The 24,527-nt window shown below is 41.3% G+C and overlaps 1 protein-coding gene across 5 annotated transcripts in view; it reads right to left on the minus strand.

The window, feature by feature from the left end:
- The window catches only part of DLG2 (discs large MAGUK scaffold protein 2), a gene marked incomplete at both ends in the record, with an annotated part of 916,537 nt that overhangs the window by 674,270 nt on the left and 217,740 nt on the right, over window positions 1-24,527 (minus strand). The window contains one exon of one of the 5 annotated variants that reach the window (XM_082494341.1): window positions 20,537-20,635. The exons of the other annotated variants lie outside the window; for them this stretch is intronic. Within the exon in view, the coding sequence (XP_082350467.1) occupies window positions 20,537-20,635 (99 nt within the window). Of the gene's footprint in view, window positions 1-20,536; window positions 20,636-24,527 lie in introns of those variants that run through there. 5 annotated transcript variants of the gene reach the window in all.

Genomic DNA, 24,527 nt, shown 5'->3' on the forward strand with positions numbered 1-24,527 from the left:
AACTGTGCTGTATTTTTGAACACCCTCAAGGGCATAAATATACACTCTAGCTTTTGTGTTATATATAAATAAATGAAATATACCAATTCAGAAATACATTGGCAGGAAATCTTTATGCTGTGCAATTTTAGCAGGATGCTAAGTATTAGACATTGACCTCATGACTCACAGGAAAAAAATGTGTATTTAAGGAACACAAATAATTACTCTACCTCAGTAGGTCCAGCTTTCCTATATTTAAGGGACAGTCACTGCTTAAAGACATTCCCAAATTTAATTGTTCTAACATTTAATCCCCCCAGTGACATCAGAACAGAATTTTTATGAAGTTCCTATCTTAATATTTCTCAATTCTCATTAGATGAATTCTTGCTGAGTTAATACTTATATCTTCTTTATATACTCACAGCGCTTAAATATACTTCTTCTGTCTTTAAATTTATATCATTGGGATTTTAGAAGCCTGCAAGTCTTCATATTATTCTGTGAGTCTACTCAGAATATATTTATACATACATTATGCTTATGTTATGTATATATAATGTTATCTCTGTTGATTTTATGGAACAGCTCAGCAAGAATATGGTCGTGTTTAGTAGATGCAGGGATGTGTATTTATTTTTATAGGAAAAAAGATACACTCTCAGTTCTTCCTCTAAAGTATTAATCCTCTTTCTGAGCCACTACCCTGAAGAATTATGTCACTTAAAAGAGAGTTACAGGGCAACCACAGGGAAAAAAAAAAAAAAAAAAAAAAGAAGCTGTACTTTGGAAAAGTACTTTACATAATACTTCTAAAGCTCACAACCACGAATATGCCATTCACTGATTCTTATGACAGTAATAAAAAGGTATAGTACCATTTAATGCCTTCAGCATCTAGACACATTTCACAAGAGTATAATATGTGGGGGTTTTTTTCACAAAACTTTCCTTTATTCAGTCTGCCTGCATAAAATAACTCAAATTACTTACAGCTGTCAGTCTCTCCCCGTATCAGCACTAAACACCTCCCTCACCCTGACCATCAGCCCCCTTGCCCTGCTAAGACCTTCATTTATGAGAGTGATGGCTGATGTGTACATTTTGGAAAAACTGAACGTGGACGAGGTGGGGGATGGAGATGAAGGGATTAAGGAGTGTCTCATGGGAACGCCTGTGGGAAACGCCGTTCCCTCAGGTGATATGGGAGTACTGGAGACAATTCTGCTACATCACCAGACCACTGTCTCCTCCATAATCCTTGATGGATAGGGAAATGATGACTAGCCCTTTTAAAAAAAAAAAAACACAACTTTATGGGTGAAATTAGCTCTGCAGTATTAAGTGGAAGCATCAAAGTGCAATGTGTAATCAAATGTTTCATACTAGTGAGTTCATCTGAAAAAAATGGGTGCCAATTTCATTTTGCTAGTTCATAGGATTCACGACTACAGGGTGTCTGTCACAATTGTAGCTAAATTTGAAAAAATGATAAATCAGATTTGAGACAAGATATGGATTGTTCAGGCATTATGCTTTAACATAAATACTTATCAGACTGGACAGAAACTCAAAATCTTCTCTACATTACAACACTTGGCTAGAGAAACAGCAAAAATAAATTACTTTTAAAGATGAGATTTCTGGTCTGATTAAAATCTTCCTGATCAGCAAGTCCTAAATCACTCTGACCATCATAATGAATGATCTTATTTTACAAAAACATACACACACATCCACTGCACACAGGAGACAGAGCTAAGGTTGCCATGGGAACTTTACCTCCAGATTTTTTGGTTTTGTATAATTAAAATAACACGAGTCTAATGTTTTAATAATTTAGTTTTACCTTGTAATTAATTGTGTTCACGTTTTCTTCAGGCAGGAATTCAGTTTATCTGATGGGTACAGCCCAACGCGACAACTTTATTCAACATTTCCAAAACTTGGTTTTCTAAGCAGGGGATATTTTAAACTGAAGTCACTGTGCAGGAATGACTACAGTATAGTACAGAAATAGCTGCATCAATGCTAAAACAGGTGGTTCAGCTGCTGATAAGGTAACCTCCACAGCAGCAATGAACTTAGCATAAGCTGTGTCATTGCACTGTAGGCTATGCCACCTTTTGGCATAGGCTGATGCTGAGGGATGGGAAGAAGCAGAGCACTCCCAATTCCTCTCCTCCACCAGTAACCATTGCCCCACAAACAATTAATCCACAGCAGTCCCCAGCCTTACTTGCCAGGGTTTCCCTCCGCTCACTGTTTCTTTGTTCATCCCTTTTCTTCTCCTGTGCTTTTTCAGGCCAAGTCACAACATTGGCTGGATGTTCAGAAAACTTGAGTTAGCTGTGAGTGCAGGAATACGCTCAGGCTCCCCACTCTAAACTTAGGCTCTGGGTTTTCAGAACGGGTGACCTCCAAACCTCATTGATGTTAACAATTGAATGTATGCAGCAAATAGCCTTCCTCAACAAGTCTTCCCTCCAGGTGAAGGCTTCTGTGTCTTACAGAAGTTGCATGAAGATACCAGAAAAGAAGAATGGTCATTGGAGTCATCTGTCTTTTCAGTAAAGGGGAGCTCAATCATCTTTTGTGCTAACAATCTCCAGAGCAAGACATAATATTGGAAAAAAGCAGCAGCCTTTCCTCCATGTTTGAACATGTTGATTCCTCTAGAGACTTGGACCTTGCCCTGGGTCGTACGCAAAACAGAGAATATTGGCACTGTGCAAGGATTATTGATCTAATTGCAGTAACAGTGCCGCTACTGACCCCTAGAACATTAACTTCATAGCCTGCAGTTGATATACATGTACAGATACGGCTGTCAGTGCTGCAGACGTGGAAAATGTGCTTTCTGAAGAGCCAGTTGGAGTATTTAAGGGGAAAGGAACTGAGAAAAAAACAAGTCTTTGGCACTGTAATGAAACGAGACCCTACCGTATAGATCTGTGTTGAGGAAGGAGTTTAGTTAAATTATTCAGTATAAGTCTCCTCCCTAAAGGAATGGCACTTAATACATGTTAAAATATAATTGTATAATTGGAACTCAAGTGTTTGGGTTATGTAAAAGGTGCTGTAGGCGGATCAGCTTAGACAGAAGTAATTAGATCTTGTATATTAACATTTTTCCCTTAAAGGGATAATCAGAAATATTTTTAGTGGTGGGGATGCTTAAGCCTAGAAATTTGGGGGAAAAAAAGGTGCTGTTTGGACCTCCTCATTTAGCTTTGTGTTTGCTTTGTTCTTACCTCTGCCACTGACGGAACTGTAAGACTATTACTGCAGTAGACTGCCTGCTTAATGCAACCCCAGCTGGGTGCCCACACAACGGCAACACTGCTACTGCTTTTGGCGCAATCAGCATAAAACTGAATCGCCTGCAAGCATCAGTCATGGTGCTGAAAATAGGACTAGATTGTAGCATTAAATAATACAACACTTGGCATGTATATATAGTAACAGGTCATACGCTGAAGCCACAAGTCTGTGGCAGGGCCAGGAATAGAAGAAATCAGAGCTGTAATCTCTCCTTGAGGCAAGGGTTAAGATTTTATACAGAAAAGAATGAACAGCCACACATCACTGCTTACCTCAGTCAGTTTGAAGGATGCAATAAAAACAAATATGATTTTACTCATAGTAAGTCAAATGACAATCAATGGCTACAGCTTTTGAGTATCCAATTGAAGCCCTTGAAAAATCAAGTGGATGTACGGGAGGATAGGTTGCAATTTTATCATAGGATGAAGACAGAATGTCACTGACTTCTTGGATTTTCAAATACGTTGCAAAGCTTTCTAGAGAAGATGACGTTTATTTTGAAAACAGTACACCGCACCTCTAGAAAGTGGAACAGCAGAGCACAAATTAAAGCTTTTGTCAATTTTTTTTCTTTTTTTTTTTTTTTTTAAGATAAAAGAAGAGATGTACAGTTCCTCAAGCCAGGAAAATAAAATAAAGCCAAACAAAACACCCACGGACAAGGGCTACACCAGGTATTTTCTAAATTCATTACTGTTATCCGTGCTTGTCTTTTCAAATACAAGAAAAACATCCCATAGAAGAAATTCCAGGAGGAAAAACCAGACCTTAAGCTCCTCATTGAGAAGTTTGTATGTAACTTTGGAATACAACAAATATTTCAACTGAAATCAAGATAAGGTAAATCTAAACTAGAAATATTTCCCCAATTTCATATTTCTCCCTCCATGCAATGCCCACTGAAGACTCCTTTACCTCTACTGTACTCATACGAGGCTTTTTGAGGAGTTTGAGAGCAGTACAGATATCTTGGTTTTAGTTAATTCAAAGCCCCTCTGGATAAGTGGGGGGAAAAAAACTACTTTTTGGCTTTGTCCCTAAAGTCTCAAAAGATCAGGACTTGTGGATTGAAAGATTTGGGTAGCCTAAACAGAGGTCTCTCTTCACTGCTCACCTGCACTAACATAAGAGGCAAGAAGCAAGGAACGGTCACCAAGCCCAACAGGACAAGCTTTCCTGCCTTCCCTTGGTTAGACCCACATGATGTCTGTGACAAAGAGATGGACAGCTCTTTTCCAGAGGCATTCCCAGCCCAAAGGTCAAGCAGCTCTATCAATTTTGCCCTAAGACTAGTGACTGGAAGTTCTCAGTACACTTAATAAAGGAATTTTTTAAAAGACAGACGTTCAGACAAAAAAAAAAAAAAATACAGCAGCAATTACAGAGCTCCTTTAAAAATTCAGAGCCTTTTGCATTTGTCAGTATTTCATGGTGCATTTGTTCTGAAACGTGTTTCCTGTTGTGGGATTGCACCTGAAAACGATCTTTGCAGACAGCAGCCGAGCACAGCAGTGCATTTGGGAGCGGGGAATAGCAGCAAGTTGACGTGTCTCTAAGCAGTCTGCACTCTTCTTAGGGATCAAGCGGGAGCTCAGCGGCAAGCTGCTAAACGGTTGGTTGTATCAACTCTGCAGGCAAGGCCAATGGGTTATCTACAGCCAAAGAAGCGATGAAAACAGCTGTAGTTGGTAGCAAACACAGCCAGAAGGCCACCACCACGTGAAGGCAAGTTGTTTCCAACCACAAAGCAGGTGTCTCTGCTCATATTTATGGCGTTTAATGTTTAGTGATAACACATTGGAAAAAAAATAAAAATCAAGTGCTTTGCTCTTCTTTTGGGATCTCACCTGCTAACCCATACATATGATAGATGTCTACAACGTCTTTCTCCTTTGGAAATGGCACTATAACTTTAAACATCATTATATAAGCGTGTGTCCGATGAAGAATTGTTTTCCTCACACACTGTAGGCTCAAGAACGTTATTATAAGGGGGAGAAATTAACTTCTTTTTCAAAGCTTCACGCACAGGAAAAGCAATTTGCAGAGTAACAAGTTCAAAAACTATTCAGCTCTTTCTGGTTTTCAGCACCTTCTCTTTTGTCCTGCTACAGCTTCATTATTTTCTTATTCTTTGCACTACACGGCAGTCTTTTTGGATGAAAGAAACCATTCCATATTAGTCACACCAGGAAAATGAATTTTGCCTTGCAGTTGGTGAATGAAGATTATCAGAACTTTAATTCACATGCAGAAAATAACAATATAATAGCTAAGGAACACCAAAAAAATGCTGTGTTTAGTCTAATATATCACTTTTGCATACCTTGTCTCGTACTCAAAAAAGCCATTTAATTCATGGATACATTAGGCCCCTTTGGTAAATTTTGTGCCAAAAGTCGTTGGCCCTAAGTCCAACTAAAATCCAACAGATACCAGTAGATCACATGTAGTGTTGTACTTTGTAATCATTTGATGCTCGTGGAGCTTTTGCCAAGCTAATCTAAGCATGGTAGGAAAAGCAAAAGAAGCCAATCTTCTGGAGCCTTGCACCCTTTAAAAACGCACCAATATTTTCAGACCAAATAAGCAAATTTCTTTACGTACTAACCCTGACTGAGGTCTGAGAAAATTTTGCACTCAAGCCTCTCAATAAAAAGCCCTCACCCTGGTTTCTGAAGCTAAACCACACCAAAGGATAGACGTCTTAGTAAGTGACATGCTTTGGTCTTTACATCAGTCATTTACATGGTTTAGCCAAATCCGGAATTACTAATATGGAGGTATTTTCCTACAATATGATTTATCAGTCCAACTTTGGTCTCTGCATTGGCTTCTCACTATCTAACTAGGGGAATAAATTATGTAGGAAATTCAAAGCGGAAATCGCTCCCTTTCCCTTTCTTGGCTTATTTTAATTTTAGTTGCTCTTAATTCTAGGTGTTAAAACCTTCTTAAGAAAGAAATACTTTAAATACGTTGGCAGGATTTAACTTATTAGAGTTTTTGACAACAAATCATGTTATTATTTACTGCACCATTCAAAGTCCTGTTTGACTTCTCCCTCTTGCATAAGAAATTTCAGGGACGTGTCAATGTGCATTTTCTATATAAAGCAAATAGACCTCTGTATCACAAACATTTTTAACACTTTCAAATGCAGTTTTACAGCCTTAAACAGACATTCCACTTCTCCCACCCACCCACCACCTCATCCAAGGCCTACAGTCACCAAATTTTCAGAATTTGAGAGTGGGAGTATTGCTAATGTACCAGGTAAGTGCAGTCTTTAGTGACCCGTTTGTGCATATGTACATATACGTGAGAGGGTATGGACACGTTTCCCTGTTCCTGTCTGCCATTTACTCCAGAAATGCCCCGTTAACTTCATGCTCCTTCTCAACCACATCCACCAACCTGGGGTCTAACAGTGAATTTTGAGTGAGAGCCAGCAACAGCAAAGAAAGCACTTATGCATAATTGGGAAGTAAAGCAAAGCAAAGCAGGAGATAAGGCATAGGGCTGAATAAAGGAAGCACTGGAGGAGCAGTACTGTGTGGTCACATACTTAGAAGGTGCTTAGCTGCCATCAAAAGCCAAGGGTACCTAAGTATCTCAAGGATCTCGACCTTAGAGTCTCACAAACTCTACATGAACTTTTTTACTAACAGAGTTATGGAAGTACAAACGGTGAAATCCCAGCCCGGTACCAGCAGCCCCCACAATCCGAGCCCCTGGTAACACTCCCAATTTTACGGAAGGGGCTAAATTGCCCCTCTCCACATCTTCTGTTGGATCAATGGAAAAACAGGGAGTAACACTCAGAACATTTAACCTCTTTTCCCTTGTTTTAAACACTGGATTTTGCTTCCCAAATTTCCTTCTCTTTTAGCTGAAGAGACATTTCACCTGCCACTGCTGAAAAACCAACCCGTTTCCTCTGCAAAGTGAGGTGTACGGCTGCGCGCTAAATCACCTCTCATTTCTCCTGCTTTCTGTGAAATTTGGATGAGGTGATTTATAGAGGTCCTTTCCAATCAACATTTCTGCGATTCTGTGATTACTTCGTACACATTCTGGTAATGTGAGCTGACCCTTTTCTATCTAAGCTCTCTTCTTTTATGAATAAACTGAAGGCAGTAGAAGAAAAATCATCAGACTACAGAACAACTAATTCTCATTTAATAACAGAAACTTTATTCACTCGTGTGGCCCTACGCTGCCTCTCCTGTTGAATGCAAATAGTCAAGAAGTAGCTGGTGTTTGCACGCAGAATGCGGATTAGTTTGAGAGTAGCTCTGTTTCTCTGGCTCAGCACACTGAGCATTTTTATTCCAATTAAATGGGAAAGCAGGAGTTGCTAATGCTCTGTGAAAAGGTGCCGCACTCCATCACCAGTAAGAGATTTACACGTTGGATGCGTATAGATTAAACAATTGTAGACAGCAAATTAATTCCGAGGAGGAACTTTTTTTACTTGGAGGGTGGCAGAGCACTGGCACAGGCTGCCCAGAGAGGCGGGGGAGTCTCCCACTCTGGAGACATTCCAAACCCACTTGGACACCGTCATGTGCAACTGCTGTAGGTGCCCCTGCTCTGGCGGGGGGGTTGCACTGGGTGAGCTCCAGAGGTCCCTTCCAACCCTGACCATTCTGTGATGCTGTAATTAAACCTCTTTTTTAGGAAGGCAGCTCCATCACAAGATGTAACAGCCTGAGGTTCAGCTCTCAGCTATGTGGGGGAGACGATGGTCCTCTGTCCCTTTAGCTGTACCTGACCGGAGGAAGCAAGTGTGAAGCTCAGGGGCCCTACAACAATAGCACTTCTAACACAAAAGCTCCTTCTTCATAACCATATCTTGAAATCCTCCAAAGATTCATCTCACAAGTCTCACTTCCCTCTGCCTCTGTTAGCTTCTGACGTCTTTAAAGTCTATTGAACTTCAAAACACTGGAAAGACATGTCCTTAATGCTGTAAAATTAAAGAGCTGCACACTTGGAACTCACGTGGGGGTTGATGCATATAGTAAAGAGTGCAAAACACCAGGGCTTTATGGGAGGAGGTGCAACAGGCTTGTCTGTAATGCGTACATACACACAAAATTAGATCCGCAAGCGCATTTTCTAGGTCATCTTCTTCTCCCTCCTCTGCTCTCGCCCTCCTCTCCTGAGTTTTCTTAATTGTTCTGGGAAGGAATGCATGTTTCAAAATGTATCACCAGACTTTGTCTTCTGAAAACATATTGCCCTGGTTATTTTATATTGTGTATGGAATATTAGTTTTTAGTTAACTTTGCCGGTGCAAAAATGTACTATGTTTTCTTATGCCGTCAAATGTTTAGTCCCTACCCAGCTAATTTATTGTCTTACTTAAGCCAAGGACCAGAAATCCAAGTGCAAGCACTAACACAGGCAAGGGGATGTAATGAGTAGGAAGGGTATAAATTTTATCTATTTTATAGGTACAGTGCAAAACACTGTTACTAACCGTACTGACAAGACCTTCAGTCACAGCTCTGCAGATTGCGGTGTCCTGGATTTGATAGGACTCTATAGCGCTTCACTTAATTTATTGTAGATTGCAGAATCTGGGATTTAATGTGTAGTTTAAGAGAGCCATACGGCCCTTGGAACTGGGCTGTATGTCCCTCCTAGCGATCAGCTTAACCGCAATTCCTGAATGGTCACAAAATTTGTGCGATGCAGTTACTAATTTGCCTCCTTGCAACAGGTTTATGTTCATCTGCTTGTCACCTTCCTGCCTCATGTATCATCCTATGACTATTCTTAAACAATCTTTGCAAAATAAAAACTCAAATAAGCAGAGCTCTGGGGAGTGCTTCTCCCCTACAGCAACTTTATATAATAAGTTAGATGATATGAGCACTACTTGGACGGGTGGAGATAAGATCCTGTCAGCGCTTTCATTTCAAACTCCGTTTTTCAGGGACTTGCAATTCAACCATAACAATTAGGATGTGAAAACTCAGACCTGGAGGGAGAACTTTAAAAAAAGATGCACGATAGTATTTCAATGTATACCTGAAATAAATACTGTGGGGAGAGGGCTGGGCAGCAAAAAAAAGGAGAAAATGCGTTGGTTTTCACTAATATATTTCCATTTTCACTTGTAACCTCCCCTACCTTAGCCTCGCCATGGCTTTATGTTGGTCCTTAAAACCAATGGCGCATTGTACTTACACAGTACATTTCATTTCAGTGTTGCGTACATGCAATAATTATTAATTCTCAATACTCCCCTGAGGCAGGTATTACAAGGTTGATTTTCTAGAAAGAGACGTAAGGCACAATTTGCCCCAGGTCACAACAAGAACGCTTTGTGAGAGCCAGAAATAGAAACCAGGAGTTCCTGTTCCCTGTCCTAAATCGTGGCCACAAACCCCTCTCTGGCAGCGACTGTTTTCTCACTGTTTTATGGAGGTGATTATCCTCTTATTGAACTGTGTTTAATACAGACTGGCATATCCCTGGGATATATAGGAATTTCAAAGCACTGCCAGCTGATGACACCTCTCAGAAACAGTGTAAGATCCAGGACTAACATACTTTAGCAACATACTTTAACAGGTGGTTGTTATAAGCTATATACCAGTCTTACAAGGTGGTAGACAAGCATGCATTACTGATTTAAATGCCTTTAGAGGTATGCAATCTTTTAATTCACTGAATGTAAACTTCTCTCTTACTTGCAGGATCTGTAGTTAATAAAGTGTGGGCGGATACAGCTAAGCTGGTGGGAAGTATTCCAGGGTGGAGTGCCCCTATGTGCTGGACACAGGGTCTCTTGCCTTTTGCTGAGTCCAAGGCAGGTTTCTTACAGATTTGGAAGACTCGGGGAACTACAGGCTGGTCAGTCTCACCCCTGGGCCTGGCAAGATCATGGAGCAGACCCTTCTGGAAACTCTAAGGCACATGGAAAATAAGGAGGTGATGGGTGACAGACAACATGGCTTCACCAAGGGCAAGTCATGCCTGACAAATTTGGTGGCCTTCTACAAAGGTGTTACAGTGGCAGTGGACAAAGGAAGAGCAACCGATGTCATCTACCTGGACTTCCGCAAAGGGTTTGACACCATCCCACATGATATCCTGGTCTCTAAATTGGAGAGAAATGGATTTGACAAATGGACCACTTGGTGGATAAAGAATTGGCTGGACGGTCCCACTCAAAGAGTTGCGGTCAACGGCTTGATGTCCAAGTGGAGACCAGTGACAAGTGGCGTTCCTCAGGGGTTGGTACTGGGACCAGTGCTGTTTGACATCTTTGTCAGCAACATGGATGTTGGGACTGGGTGCACCCTAAGCAAGTTTGCCAAAGACACCAAGCTGTGTGGCACAGTTGACACGCAGGAGGGAAGCAATGTCATTCAGAGGGACCTGGACAGGCTTGAGAGGTAGGCTAGTGCAACCCTCATGAGGTTCAACCAGGCCAAGTGCAAGGTCCTGCATATGGATCAGGGCAATCTCAAGCACAAACACAGGCTAAGTGGAGAATGGATTGAGAACAGCTCTGAGGAGAAGGACTTTGGGGTGTTAGTGGATGAGAAGCTCAACATGAGCCAGCAATGTGCACTTGCAGCCTAGAAAATCAACCTCATCCTAGGCTGCATCAGAAGCAGCGTGGCCAGCAGGTGGAGGGAGGGGATTCTGCCCCTCTGCTCTGCTCTCATGACAACCCACCTGGAGTACTCAGTACAGCTTTGCAGTCCTCAGCACAAGAAGGACATGGACCTGTTAGAGAGGGTCCAGAGGAGGGCACAAAGATGACCAGAGGGCTGGAGCATCTCTCCTATGAGGACAGGCTGAGAGAGCTGGGGTTGTCCAGCCTGGAGAAGAGAAGGCTCTGGGGAGAGTTTATAGCAGCCTTCCAGTTCCTAAAGAAAGCTGGAGAGGGACTTTTTGCAAGGGTGTGTACTGATAGGAAAAGGGGTAATAGTTTCAAATTAGAAGATGGTAGATTTAGATTAGATATCAGGGAGAAATTTTTCACTTTGAGGGTGGTGAGGCACTGGAACAGGTTGCCCAGAGAGGTTGTTGAGGCCCCATCCCTGGAGGTGTTCAAGGCCAGACTGGACGTGGCCTTGGGCAACCTGGTCTAGTGGGAGGTGTCCCTGCCTATGGCAGGGGGATTGGAACTCGATGATCTTCAAGGTCCTTTCCAACCTAAATCACAGAATCACAGAATCACAGAATCACAGAATTATCAGAGTTGGAAGGGACCTCTAGAGATCATCTAGTCCAACTCTCCTGCTAAAGCAGGATTGCCCGGAGCACATTACTCAGGACTGCATCCAGGTGGGTCTTGAAAATCTCCAGGGAAGGGGACTCCACAACCTCCCTGGGCAGCCTGTTCCAGTGCTCTGTCACCCTCACCGTAAAGAACTGTTTCCGTGTATTTGAACGGAACTTCCTGTGTTCTAACTTGTGCCCATTGCCCCTCGTCCTGTCACTTGGAACCAATGAAAAGAGCCTGGCTCCATCCTTCTTCAACCCACCCTTTAGATACTTGTATGCCATAATAAGGTCTCCCCTCAGCCTTCTCTTCTCCAGGCTAAAGAGTCCCAGCTCTCTCAGCCTTTCCTCATAAGGGAGGTGCTCCAAGCCCTTAATCATCTTAGTTGCCCTTCGCTGGACTCGCTCCAGCAGTTCCCTGTCCCTCTTGAACTGGGGAGCCCAAAACTGGACACAGCATTCCAGTTGTGGCCTCACCAGTGCCGAGTAGAGGGGGAGAATGACCTCCCTCCACCTACTGGCCACACTCTTCCCTATGCAGCCCAGGATTCCATTGGCCTTTTTGGCGACAAGGGCACATTGCTGGGCCATGGATAATTTACTGTCTACAATCATTCTATGATTCTATGATTGGGCTTGGTGCTTTAATACAATATACCTGGGTATATTCCAGGTGGACTGTCACAGTTGTGGCGGTGGTAGGTCCAGAAGAACCAAGCCTGACAGAGATATTGTGGTGTCTTCCCCATTTGTTAGATTTTTAAAGCTCCGAGTCGTGTGACCATGCGCAACGCCCTTGTACTACATCTACTCTGCTAAATAAAGCCACTTTTTAGCATGCTTCTTGGTTCCCAGGCCATGAGGTTGAGAGAGGGTCATGTCCATCTTAATACTGAAGTAGCATTTTTACTAAATGAAACCGAGCAGCTGTGTTGCAGGCTTTCAAATATCATGTAAAGGCAAGGGGCAGGGGTGGAAGGTGTTTGAAGACATAGCCAAGAGGATTGGCTGTAGGCTGCAAGTAAGCTTCCCTGATCCAGTCTCATCCATGCTCCCTCCCTCCAGTCCCTTGAGTGAACAATCCTTCAAGCTATGCCTACAAATTGTCTTGAAAAAGCTTGCGAGCACCCCAAAATACAGCCATGGACCAAAACTAACAATTTTGCAATATGCAGTCAGGAGCTGAGTACTTGAGTATACTCATTAGCCCTCTTTTACTTAGCAATATAGGTATATCTTAAAAATTTTGCAGCTGGCCCAAGGTCTGTAGTTACAGGTCCATTTCCATAGGGGATGAGCTCACATCTTGCAAAGAAAGTGACCTTGTACATGTCTATACTGTCTCCTGCAGGCAGCTACTTGTTGACATAGGCTCGGTACCACACTTGCCATAGCTACGGAGCCTCCAGGTGATTCATTGTGCGGACTTCAGTGCTGAGACCAGCTTACGTCTTCCTGAAAATTCATATTTGGCATATTCCACCGTAATTACACTGAACAGCTGTGAGCATCTGCTGAAGGAAATCTCCCCAAAACGATGTGTCAGGATTCTCAGAATCCAGGTCTCTGAAATGTCAGTTTGAAGAAAAATTGAAACAGAAAAATTTTCAGTTTCACCGAGAGTCAGACATTTTCCCGGAAAACCTCCTTTCTGGCCACGTACAACTTGGTGGGGATCATTTGAGTAGCTAACGGGTGAAATTCCTCATTGAAGGCTGGGTGAAAAGGGCCATTTTTACCTTGCGGATTCATAATGATACTCTCAATACACTCAATAGCTAAGTGACTCGACAGAATAGCCCAAACTGCCATAATACTTCATCAGATCATTCTCCTGGGATCATAGATCGTTAACTTCTACAGGGAGTCACAGGACACCCCATCAGTAATCTCGCTTCCCATTCAGGTTTCCAGTGCATTTAGCACAACCCCCATCTAATCTCTCTTGAAAACTCCCATCCCCGAGGATTATTAATAATGCATCAAATGTTTAAAGATGAAGGAAATACAATCAGAAAAGTGAAAGTAATAAATACCTATATTTTAATAATGAGACTATTTCTGACAGCTACACTGGAAACATAAAAGCTACTTTTCAAAGATCAGAAAAACTGTTCAGTGACAGTTTTCAGTTTTATTGCTATGATCACTTAAATATATTTATATAACACCTCTTTGTCACCATTCTCTTCTATGACATATTTTACAGTTAAGATGAGCGTCTATATATAGCCTTCTCTTAGTCAATAATTAGTTTGTAAAATCAAGCAGCTCATGTAACCTTGCATCAAGTCATTCCAGTATTTATATATTTCTATTTGAAAGTACCTAATTTTATCCCATTATTACGGATAATTTAAAGCAAAAATATATTTCAAAAATTAAGTGTCTGAGCAAAGCCTGAACTTCTCCTTCAAAATATTCAATAACCCTTAGCTATGTGCCTCCTGCCCCACTTTTTCCATAGGTATAATTTATTGTCTTATTTCTAACCCAGTGCTTGTGAACCACGACAATCAACTCTGCTTTATTACTCGCGTAAAGAAGAAACCCATTTCCCACCATGGCTATACGCTCAAAGGTACAATACAGAGGGGATTCAGAGCGTCCTTTAGCTTCAGGTGAATTTCAAGTAATCCAGAGTGATGAAAATCAGACTCCTTTGCTGTGCTACCAGTAAATATTCTCGTTGTGATGACAGGAGCATGCACAGCAGCACCGTGGGCCATCCAGTCCAGTGTCCAGCTCCTGAAGGCAGCCAGAAGCAGATATTCTGGCAAAATGTGGAAAAAAGGCCAGTGATTCAAAGGATGTAGGGATTGAAGATCCCACCTCCAACAGAAGTTTCTTTCAGTGTATACACTTTAAAAAAATACAAACAAACCGCTTTATTAAAAAAGCCACTTTCAGTGTTGTTTTCTTAATTTAAACTATCTGCGCATTTGTTATGGAGTGGTTTCTCAGGGAATCTCCTACCAGCCACCCGTCTCCTTCACAGTGCACAGGGAGCTCGTGGGCAGGACAGTGGCAAAAAATGAGGCATGATATTCTCACACAAGCAGAAATATTTTTAACATCTGATCTTGATGCTTTTAGAAGAACGCCTGGGCATTGCCCGCCCAGACGTTGGCCAGTGCCAGTGGGTGACAGCTAGTGAGTGAGCTCACTCCAAAATAAGACTGAAATGGTAACGCTTGTTTGCCTTCCCTAACTACTGACTTAACTCCTACATGATTGAGGGGATAGGCCCATCGTTTCAGAGGACTCATGGTCTAACAATTTTTTTTTTTCCATTTTCTATCTAGCCAGACCCCACCAGTGTTGCTTTCTCTTCCGCGTGCCTCCCCAGGACCCTTGCCCAGGCCACTGCCTTCTCATCCTGCCCCTGAGCTGCTGTCTCTGCATCGTCCTTCCCCATGCCTTTCCTCCGCTTGCCCCACCTGGATCTTCCTGCTGCTGCCTCCTACCTCTCCTTAGGCTTCTGCCATCCTTGTGCCTCCTGTAATACTGATTTCTGCTGTACCCACGCTGAGTTCAAGATAACAAACTCAAGATCACTTATGAAGTCACAGCCTACTCACCTCTGATACCAGAGTACTTCACCAGTGCAATGCCCCTCATCAGCTGGGAACAAGAAGTTCTGAAGAGTAGGATGCACTTTATAAATTTTTCAATACTGGGAGGAGTTCCTGGTCCCACAGCCCTATAACTTGCTACTTTGGCCTCAGAAAGCTTCACTCTGGTGGCCTGTGAGTATACAACGTATAGTTCATCTTTTTCCCACACAAGTTGATGATGGGTGGGAACTGCTGGGGAGGGCTTGTACTTGTCCTTAAGCCAAGGGTGTTAAAGTGTAGGGGGTTAGGCAATGCCTAACAGAAAAAAAGTTATGGCCAGCTGAAATTGCTTGGGCTTACACGCCATGTCTAGCTTGCATAGATGCTACGCCAGAGAAGAAACCTCTCCCTGCCTTGAGCGCTGCGCACTAATGCACAAATCCTCTGTGACACAACTGATCATACTCAGAGACTTTTGCCAGTGGCAATCCCACATCCCTTCTGCAGCTCCTCCTATTGCTGAGCATTTTTATTTTAACACCAGAGTGGCCTAACAAGAATAATATGTGGAAATAGGTTTCTCAGTGCCGCTGTCAAATGTTATGCAGAGCGAGTGGCAGTAACGTTCCAGCTGACTTACTCTGCTGATTGTCTATGGATAGGCAGAAAACTCTTTCAGAGAGTTCTGGAACCCTATACGAGATATCAGTCTCTATAGATGGATCACAGAAGTCAGAATGACCATGAATACATTGTATTTTTACATCCATCCAGTTCTGGCCCTCAAAAAAATCAGAGCTGAAATACCTCAGTAGAGGCAGTGGTTATGTCCACATCAGCAAGCAGCAGGAATGGATCCACAGAATGAAGAGCCGGTAAGAAGGACTCAACCACAACATTACACATATGATTTGTGTTTTACTTTGAAATAGCGATCATCTGGTTTTATAAACTGAATACCCGTAAGATTTTGCAGACTATTTGGTGTGTTCCTGGAGTCCGTATTTCTGCTTAGTTTCATCAAAAAGGCATCCCATTTGTGTACTCCAAGCCTAATGGAAAACAAAGCATGACACATATGGGAAAATCTATTTCAAAAGCTTATTTATAATTCGAATGAATATTCTATCTGAGTTCATCCAGAAACCCCCCTCAGACTGTCCCATGAAATGTAAAATCCCACTTGAGTTCATGGAGGTGCATCAAGAAGCTAAAGCATGCAAGGCTTTGAGCATGGTCTACTCGTATCCTACCTACTTGGAGAAGAATTCTCCTGTCATCTCAGATTACTGTTTCTTACAATAACCAGGTCCAGACTATGACAATATAGAGACTATTCACAACTAAGAACTAAGTGAGATACCAGAGTCTTTTCAAGAGACTACTAATGCCCATTCAGAAAACTAGTAGTTTTCTGGTAGTTTGAACATGATAAAAATAATAAATATGAATTTCAAGACATTCAGTAATATCCCTTACTATTTGTTTTAAAAATAAAACCTTCTGTATTGCAACAGTTCTGCAAAACGTAGAAGTTTGGGCAGCTGAAGAAACAAGTGGTTTCACTTTCATGCTCACCTTGGATAGTGGAATAGGTCACTATTTGGCTATTTCAGCTAAAACAGAGAAATAGTAGGAAAAAAAAGCCAAAATCAGCTATTGTGCCGGAATACTGGTTGTGATAAATGTGCTACAAGGAAAGAAAAGAGACAGGGAAGAGAAGAAGGTATATCTTATCCATTTTAGAAAAAAAAACAAAAACAAAAACAAAAACAAAAAACTTTTAAATTATGCTAGGACTGATATAAGAATAAACCTAAATCAAAAGGAAAATAAGATTTCTCGAAATAACTGGTCAAGGTAAACAAACAAGGAAGTCACTCATCTTTCAGTGGAATGTCCTCAATATCTATTTTCGATATACAGAGGTAAAGGACATAAGGCAGAAAAACATTTCCATGTGCGTGTCAGAATTGTGGCTGAAATGTAATTTAAGAAACATCTCAGTCAATCTGAAATCCCTTCCTGGCACTCCTAATAAGAGCAAAATGAACAGGATATTAAGAGTCAGGAGATAACTCTTCTGCAATACTGAACGGACTATTACAGGGCCCAATTCAGCAAAGTGAGTACTGACATTGAAGCGTGCATTTCAGCCTCATCATCTTCAGTGAAATCTGATATAGGCTTTGGTGCTCCTCTCGATGGAGGTCTGTGAACGCGGGTCTATGTCACACACAAGCCGTACTTTCATCCACAGGGACCAATCTGTCCAGTAGCTGTGGAGCAGCTCCAGGACTCGGGGGATATACAGTCATGTCCCAACCCCCGTGAGGTTCTGAACAAAGCAGTTCTGCAAAACACCTCCTGGCACCTGAGGGACATATTTAAAACTGGCTTATCCCCTCTCTGCTTCAGCTCTGTACCCCTGTGATGGGAACGCGCTGGTACTTCCCTACTGGAAATGGGAGAATTGTTTAAACATGTTGAAGTAGGTTGTAATAGTGGCATTTCAGGTAGACATTACCACCCTGCCTTTCGAATTAAACTGCTCTCTGAATTCTTTGCAATGTCAAGGTCAAGGAGCATAAAACTGGGCGTCATTGAAAGTACAGGTCCAGGACTATCGAAGTGCAGGAAATCAAGCTGTAAAGGCAAGCTTCCCGCAGGCGCAGTTAAGACTCCTCCACTGCCTTCTTTGCAACATATGGTGTAGTAAGACATGCACACCCTCTTCCTGCCCCCCCAAATTAACTCCCTGGCACCACCTGTTAGGAGTGAGCAGACTGTAAAATATTGCATTGGGAACAGATAAAAATGGGTGTGATGGTTCTGATGTGGTGCATTTCACTCGCTCGCTTCCGTGCCCATAAGGAAAAGAAGACTGTGTTTGGCACAAAATTAAAAGTGAAACCTGTAAATCAAGAGTGTGAGCAATATTGCATTCCTGTAACTTGCACTGTCCTTTCGAAAGGAGCTAGTTAATAACTTGACCTGGTTATTTTATCACTTGGAGATGCTTGCCTGAACTTTGAATACCTTTGTTGTCTATTCCACTATCTGTATTTTAAAACTCTACTTCTATTCTGAGGACCTATTTTCTCCTCTGCCACTCAGAATATAAACTGTCATTCCAGTATATTACTCTCCTTCCCGAGTTCAAGAACCACGTGACTGTAGAAGTCATAATATTATGAGCACGCTTAGATCCGTGATTTCATGCCACGTAACTAAAAGATTTCCTGAAAAGAAACATGCTTACTTCTTGTTCAAACTTCTTTGCTTGTGAACAATGGGTCTGCACCCATAAATCTAAAAATATAACCCAAAGCGTCCAAAGCAAAAAGTCAGGTATTTGGATATGGGCTGAAGAACAAATGGAAATGAGAAAAAGGTATTTGAAGTGATGTGATACACTGGTACGTATACAGAATATCTCCTGTATGCTTGGTGGTGGTATCAAAGGGTACTAATCTGACATGTATTGAACCAACGCAAGAGAGCTCAGTTCGCTCGTGCTCCTTCTCATCTTTCTGAAAATGATCACTATCCCACACATCCACTTTTCATTTGAGAAGTAGTTCATACACTACCACCAGAAGATAAAACATTGACTGTGACTAACTTAATGAGCCTGAAGTGCTAAAGAAAGAGAAGGAAAAAAGAAGTTTCAAATTTATGATTTTTATTCTCTTGCTTCTTCCTAACAGGATCTGAAAATCATGAAAGAACTTAAGTGCATCAAAGAATATCCTTTGAAAATCGTGCTTACAGGCAGGAATACAAATGGGATACTAGTCCCTAAGCCACTGGCCTACCTTTGTTGAAGGGTGGCTTGCATTTAATTTCCCTTGGCTAATAATTGACCTTTATTAATTAGAACCTAACACTTGAAAACAAGAGGGTTGAAGTTTTTAAAGTTAAAATTGAAAGGAAATATGAATTGTTCTTATGAAAAAGCTGCAAATTAGAAAAGCTTTCAAACCGTTAAACTCTTGATGCTATTTATATCACTAGTGGCATCATGACACAGCAATTAAATTATAACCTTTTCGCTAATAGAACACGTTTTTGTCTATTTAAAATGGAAGTGAAAAAACAAGAAACTAGTTCGGGAAAGTGTCAGGTAACCAGAGATGTAGGCAGGAAGTAGTTTGAGGAAAAGGGGAGGTAGAAAAATAATTTGTAAATGTTTGACCGTAACCTAGTTTGAGTTCAAGTATATCATATGAAGCAGTAGACAATCTGTCATTAACCTCTAGCTGAACTACGTTTAGGGAGCATTGGGTCATCTCTAACCTCTTTCATAAAGTTACTTCATTTTATTTTGTCTAGTCTGTCATATAGGAACTCCAAATATTATACTGCGTTCCCTAGTTTGTGGACTGTACAACTAAAATTTGGGTTTTGTAGCTTAGCCATTTTTGAGGATTAAAAAAGTTACATAGGTGATTTAAAAATAATTACTATCACTACCATTTTTATGGAACTGCTTATTTCCTACTCTATTTAAACACAGAGGACCAGTTTTAACATCATCCAGTATTTAAGGATAGCAAGGAAAAGGAACGGGACAAAGTCTGTAACCCCCATGTATAATCATCACGATTGACCCAGTGATCCAAGAACCAAACTTGTTTACCCAAAGATAATAAGTTTTAAAAACATGCCATCACTTTTGAATTATTTCAGTAAAAGAACAAACAACATCAGTTATACTCTAATGTCAAGTCAGGATGTATATGGGAAAAAATATAGTCCAATCCAACACCTTTGTTAAAAATTAGGGTGGGATTGCATTACACGGCCAGAAAAGAAACTTCTCTGGCTAACTGCGCCACCTTTTGATTTAAATTTAAAAGAGAAATTAAATGATTGTCCAGTCCCTAGAAGAAAACACTTATTTAAATATATTCCTGTAGACTTAAAAATGGGCTCAGGAGCTTCCTTTATTTATTTCTTACAGAGAAGTACAGGGCTGTATACTTTAGTATTGCTCTTATGGTTAAAAACCATGTCAGCAATATAAATGGAAAAAAAAATATATTCAATCTTGCTGGTTTGTGTTTTTGTAATAACAGTATACACGTCAAAATCAATAAAGCCGGGCAAATGGCAGAGTAGTGGTTTAGTAATCTTAGCACTGTTAGCTAAGTATACAATCAACTCTAGAGCAAATGCTTCATAATCCGTTAGATTCCCCCCTGTAAATCTATACTCGTACAACCCTGGGAAATAGGAAAGCTTTCCTTCTGATTTTTTTTCCTAACATTTAAAACGTACCGGCTGCAAGCCCTAATTTATAGCCAACGTATCGCAATTTGCACTGAAATCTCTAGTCAGACACGAAATTAAATAGCACAGATATTCAAAGGAGTTACAGCATGCATTTAAATACATTAACCACATCCTACCTTGCATCCAAACATCAACGATAAAGTGTTGTTGGTGCATGCAACTTTGCAGTGGCAAATCATTGGTGTAAAGCAGTCAGGATTTTTAACAATAGGGCACATTCCTTTAGTGCTGCAGTAGTGGCAGCCTACTGAAGGCTAAAAACAAGTAGCTAATACAGCACATGGAGTGGCAACATACGCTGCTCAACAGCTAGCTTTTCTCTTGCTGGTCAGAAGCAGCCTGCTTGAATCTCTACCTGTGTCCCATTCAGCCATCCCCTTCTTCGTTGATGAATCAACGATGCAGCATTGATCACGAATCTCAGGATTTCCTTTCCTCTGGGAAATTAGTTTTTACATCGGGGGGAAGAAGAAAAAAAAAAAAAAAAAAAAGAAGAAAAAAGGAAAAAAAGGAGAAGAAGAAAAAAGAGAGAAATGGAAATGAGGGGGACTAGCAGGTGTGGCAGTATTAGCATGTAAAAGGATGTAAACGCCTACTCATAACAATCACATAAGATTGTCATGCTAGCTGAAGTGGGCTGAAATTATTCCATCGGAAGAAAAATACTGCAGCTCCTGATTTGGTAAAAAGCCAGTGAGTTGCTGCAATACATAGTCATTGTGGGGAGAGAAGAGAGAAAAAAATTACTTATCTAAGAAGCCAGAATCCTCAGCCTTTATCAATATGCATTCCAGTAAGGATTCCCTTTCCAGCGCCTCCCCGAGCAAAAGAATCAAATCGGTTGCAACTCCGGAGAAGCGATGACCTTTGCTTTCCCCAAAAAGATGAATCTCAGCACGAAACAAACTGTACTCAAAGCTGAAAATCCCCGATGCTGGGAGTTTGCAATCAGAGAAATACAAGTAACATTTATCCAATCCTGGCTTGCCACATGGGAGCTTTCTCCAGGCACAAATTTACAAATAGACAGGTTGAAGGATTGCAGGAGACACTGAATAAAGATGTGAAGTTGCACGGAAAATGCACCAGCACGAAGCTTAAAACGCAACCCTCCTTAAACTCTGCTTTTGAGGCAATGTAACTACTGACTCCAGCTAATACTGATATCCTATAACCTGCAAAGGGCTTGCTGTATTTCAGAAATGCAATAATTAAAGAAGTTTGGGAGCAGAACGCTGGTTTGGATTCGGTTACAGCTGTCGCTGCTCCTTCAGTTAAAGCAACACCAGCTGAAAATGCATAATAAAGCATTTGGATGAGCGAAGCGCTAGCTGTGCTTTTTAAGAGGATTATTTATATCAGAAGTTGGATGAATATATCCTCCAGTTTTAGGTTCGGTCATGGCAGACACACAAATATAAAAGGAAAAGGCTACGATACAGAAAATAAAGCGGTATCTTCGCCGATTTCGCAGCTGATAGCAAGGTAAACCCAGCAGTTGTTTCACAGCGACTTGACCCTGCTTTTTTTGCGACTCACCGAGCTCTGCCCATCAAATTAGCAACTCTTTCTAAAGAAATGAGAGCAGCTTGTCTCCCTGGCAATCGCCAGTGAGTTCTTAAGGCACAACTGAAACAATTTTCTGTAATAAACCCCAACTAGAATTTTGTTATACAACAAAAGGGAGAAAATGGCAAACGGAGGTCTCTGTGTGCAGCCAGGTCGAGCAATAGAGAGGGTGAATGGTACAGAATTTAAAAAAATATCTGCCTGAGGCTGCAGACCCTAATGTAGGAGACCTCCTTTATTAAGATTTCATGTTTATGCAAATGTATATAAGCGTCTGCGCAGCGCATGCCTGTATAGATCTAAATTTTGAGTAGAGTTTCTTCAGTACAGCTTACCATCACTTTGTAAAGTTCAAAACCATACAAGAAGCGTTCTCTTAAACAGCTTTGGTCCCACTCCTTCTTTTGCACCGTACAATAACTGTACTTCTATTCAGTTTTTCTGCGCAGCTAAATTTCAACTTGGCATAATATTTTCTGATTGTCGTTTCTCACTCTATAGTTTTGAACTTAGAGCTTGCAGGAGCCCCAGCTCGGTAAAATGACAGTACTTTCTAGACTGAAGTGACAGATAGAACTGCTGCACAGTCAGACTTACAACCCAGTTCCATTTCTGAAGATTTATTTCTCGCAAATAACAGGCTCTTACAACCCATTGTCCTCAATTCGCTCAGCTCATATTTTTTTTTCCTCACAGCCTGGACACCAGCGTTACATGTCATGGGAGTTCCCCACGCGGAGGCCAATCAAACAGCTACCAATAATCTAAGTTTGTCTGACCCGTTAGTCCAGCGCTTTTTTCTGACTTGCTGTGCCAGTTATCATCTGAAACCGTGACTGAGCCTGTTTAGAAACATACTATGGTGACAAACAGCAGCCGTAGCATTGCTGGATCTTTGATCTGTTTATTCCTAGCTTGCCTGTCTCATTATTAAGCTATACGTTATACAGATTTTCTTTCAAGTACTGTCTCTCGCATAACCAGCACTGGTGTAAATATAGAAAAGTGTAGTTTCCATGACAATACATTCCATAGTTACAGCCAGCAGCCACTATCATTAAAACATGAATCACTGTGCTACCTTAAGGTGTGAGCACACTCCATCACTGGCCTTAGAAGCGTTAATTTGGGATGGGGGTGGCATGACAATATTTTTAGGAGACACTACTACAAAATGCCAGAAAACTGTGCTGTTTAACTGGTTTAGCTGTTCTAATATCCACCCATCTTAGACATTTAAGCGATCAGTAACACTCTCAATCTGTCCTAATCATTAGCATTTCTAATGTAAGAATACATCGCATCTGCACTTTTCAATGTTTTAAACACAATGTCCTGATTTGAAACTGGACTCATAATCACACAAATGTGGTTTCCCATTAATGTTCACAGGGGCTAATTAAAATCACCTGCATTTAATTCCAAATTCTGATTTCAAAGAAGGGAAAGAAAACCAGCCAGTTAGCCTCTTGGATCCTTTGGATCTGACTGCATTCAGCTGGCTCGTGCTCTCAAAAGGGAGGACATATCTGTTCATTAACATTCCCATTTCTTCCCCAGTCCCTGATTTTCAAAACGAGACTAGTGCAGACTTTCAACCAGAACAGGTTTCGCTTCTGACTTCATGTCAGTGTTAGGATGCATCAAACACCAATCACCTGAGTATTGCACAAGGCATGAAATGCATCCCTTCACACTTAAACTAATTGTTGCTTTCAAGTGAAAAACAGTTACCTGAAGAGCAGTCATTTGGTAAAATATCAGAAAAGGAAGAGTCATTCCCATGACAGATTGGAATAAAAACTCATATAGCAATTGGCCAAGACATTTATTTCAATTAAGTGACAACCACATATAGAAAAATGCCATAAGAAAACATTTGCTCAGCGTTCCTCCTCTATCTTTTTTTTTTTTTTTTTTTTTTTTTCCCCAATAGCACTCCTCGCAGGCACAGAAGTAAATTGCTAATTTCCAGGAAAGGCATTGAAATCACCGCCACATTGCAGGAGCAAGGGTTCTTGGAAAATCTATGTCCACGTTTTCGCTCTGTCTGATGGGATACACAGAAGAACATACATTGTGGGTGTTACTGTATGACAAAGAGAGTCCGCAGATCTGCTGAGTTTTGTGAGCCCTCTACACCTTTCCTTGGACTTGAGCACACGGATCCAGCCCACTTGCTCACCAACGCTGTGCTGCCACAATGAAGTGCACCCCTTATGGCTGTTAGCGAAACAGGACGCTCCCAGCAAACTGTGGTGGTGTTATTGTCAAAAGCTTTGAGTACAATGACCCCACCGATGAATAAAAGTCACTCGCTATTGTCCAAGCTTGGTCTTTGCAAAAGTTACTCTCTCCCTCACCTCCTGGATTTGGGAGGAACAAGACCTCTTGCTCCACTTATCATTTCCATTTGGTCTGTTCAGCTGGTAAAATTGCTTGGGGTTTGGTACTATAGTATATATTTGTGTATTTCCCCTTCCCTATTTTCACCACTACGCTTTTTGTTCAGTTGCTCCACCATGAGACACTCCTCTGACC

Source organism: Vanellus vanellus (assembly GCF_965231255.1).
Source record: "Vanellus vanellus genome assembly, chromosome: 1".
Lineage (NCBI taxonomy): Eukaryota > Metazoa > Chordata > Aves > Charadriiformes > Charadriidae > Vanellus > Vanellus vanellus.